This window comes from Nicotiana sylvestris, chromosome 6 (genome assembly GCF_000393655.2).
Source record: "Nicotiana sylvestris chromosome 6, ASM39365v2, whole genome shotgun sequence".
NCBI classification, from domain to species: Eukaryota; Viridiplantae; Streptophyta; class Magnoliopsida; order Solanales; family Solanaceae; genus Nicotiana; species Nicotiana sylvestris.
This window is the reverse complement of record NC_091062.1, coordinates 34222301-34223945: the sequence shown is the minus strand read 5'-3', so window position 1 is coordinate 34223945 and position 1645 is coordinate 34222301. Positions and strand designations below refer to the sequence as shown.

At 35.1% G+C, this 1645-nt stretch overlaps 1 protein-coding gene across 1 annotated transcript; it reads left to right on the top strand.

Annotated features, from left to right (window-relative positions):
• The first annotated feature begins 479 nt into the window (after positions 1 to 479).
• Positions 480 to 893, top strand: LOC138870465 (uncharacterized mitochondrial protein AtMg00810-like). Its single transcript, XM_070148270.1, has one exon. It carries the CDS (start codon positions 480 to 482, stop codon positions 891 to 893), a length of 414 nt encoding a protein of 137 aa, XP_070004371.1.
• The last annotated feature ends 752 nt before the right edge of the window (positions 894 to 1645 follow it).

Genomic DNA, 1645 nt, shown 5'->3' with positions numbered 1-1645 from the left:
TCATAGTCTTTGCAGCCCACATGGAATTCACTCTTTATCAGATTGATATCAAAAGTGCCTTCCTGAATGGCTACCTAAAAGATGAAGTGTTTGCCAAACAACCTCCAGGGTTTGAGAGCAATGGGTGTCCGGAACATATGTACAAATTAGACAAGGTCTCTATGGACTCAAGCAGGCTCCTAGAGCATGGTACGAACGATTGTCCAAATTCCTGCTTGAACATGGCTACAAGAGAGGTAAAATTGATAGTACTCTATTCTTGAGGGAAAAAGGTAAGTATCTTCTTGTAGTATAAATATATGTTGATGACATATAAGTAAGGATTTTGGCAACCACTAAATATATCTTCTTTTAGGGAAACCACTAACAAACTAAGTAAGGATTTTGGAAAATTAATGGGGAGTGAGTTTGAAATGAGTATGATGGGTGAGCTTAACCTTTTCTTAGGCTTACAGATCAAACAAAACCCAAATAGAACCATGATCCATCAGCAGAAATATGCAAAAGAGTTGATTAAGAAGTTTAAAATGGACGAATCAAAAGAAATATACACACCCATTGCAATAGATACTAAATTAGACATAGATGAACCTGGTTCATCTGTTGATCTGAAGTTGTATAGGGGTATGATTGGTTCACTTTTGTATCTTACTGCTAGCAGACTGAACATAGTTTTCAGTGTAGGGCTTTGTGCTCGTTTTCAAGCAAATCCTAAGAAATCTCACTTGACCACTGTCAAGAGGATATTGAGATATTTGAAAGGCACTACTGATCTTTATCTTTGGTACCCTAAAAGTAGTAATTTTAATCTAGTGGGGTATGCTGATGCTGACTATGCATGTTTCCTTGTGGATAGGAAGAGAACCTCAGGTATGGATCATTTTCTTGGTTAATGTCTTATATCATGGGCTACTAAAAATCAGAATTCAATGGACTTATCCACTGCTGAGGCTGAATATGTTGCTGCTGCCTCTTGTTGTGCTCAATTGCTGTGGATCAAACAGCAACTGATAGATTTTGGCATTGAAGTTGGTTGCATTCCTATTTTTTGTGATAACACTAATGCTATAAGTATGACAAAGAACCCAGTTCATCATAAGAGGACTAAGCACATAGATGTTAGACATCACTTCTTAAGGGACAACTATGAGAAAGGATTGATCACCATAGAATTCTGTGATACTGATAAACAAATTGCTGATATCTTTACTAAAGCAGTAAGTAGAGAAAGCTTTGAAAGGAATAGGTTAGAATTAGGGATGATTAAGATCACCTAATGGGACCAGTTTAGATTGCACAATGAAAAAAAAATTGAGGAAAAAAAAGAAAAAAAATTGGCTAGGAAATCTAAAACTTGTGTAAATATCTAGATTAATCTTTACTCAGCTTCATACTATAAATAGTATACTCCTGTGACATGTGTTAATATGACTCACTGATCTCTAACAAAATTTTCTCTATTGTGGTAAATTGAGGCATGATCAAGAGAATTTTAAAAGAAGAACCTGGTTCATTAGTATTGGTTCATATGCATGACAAGGTATGTATTCTATACTCTGCACAATTAGAAATATAAATATTTAAATCATGAGCAAAGTCCTACCATTGTTCAACACATTAGAAAATCCTATCCGTTTGTTTTTGA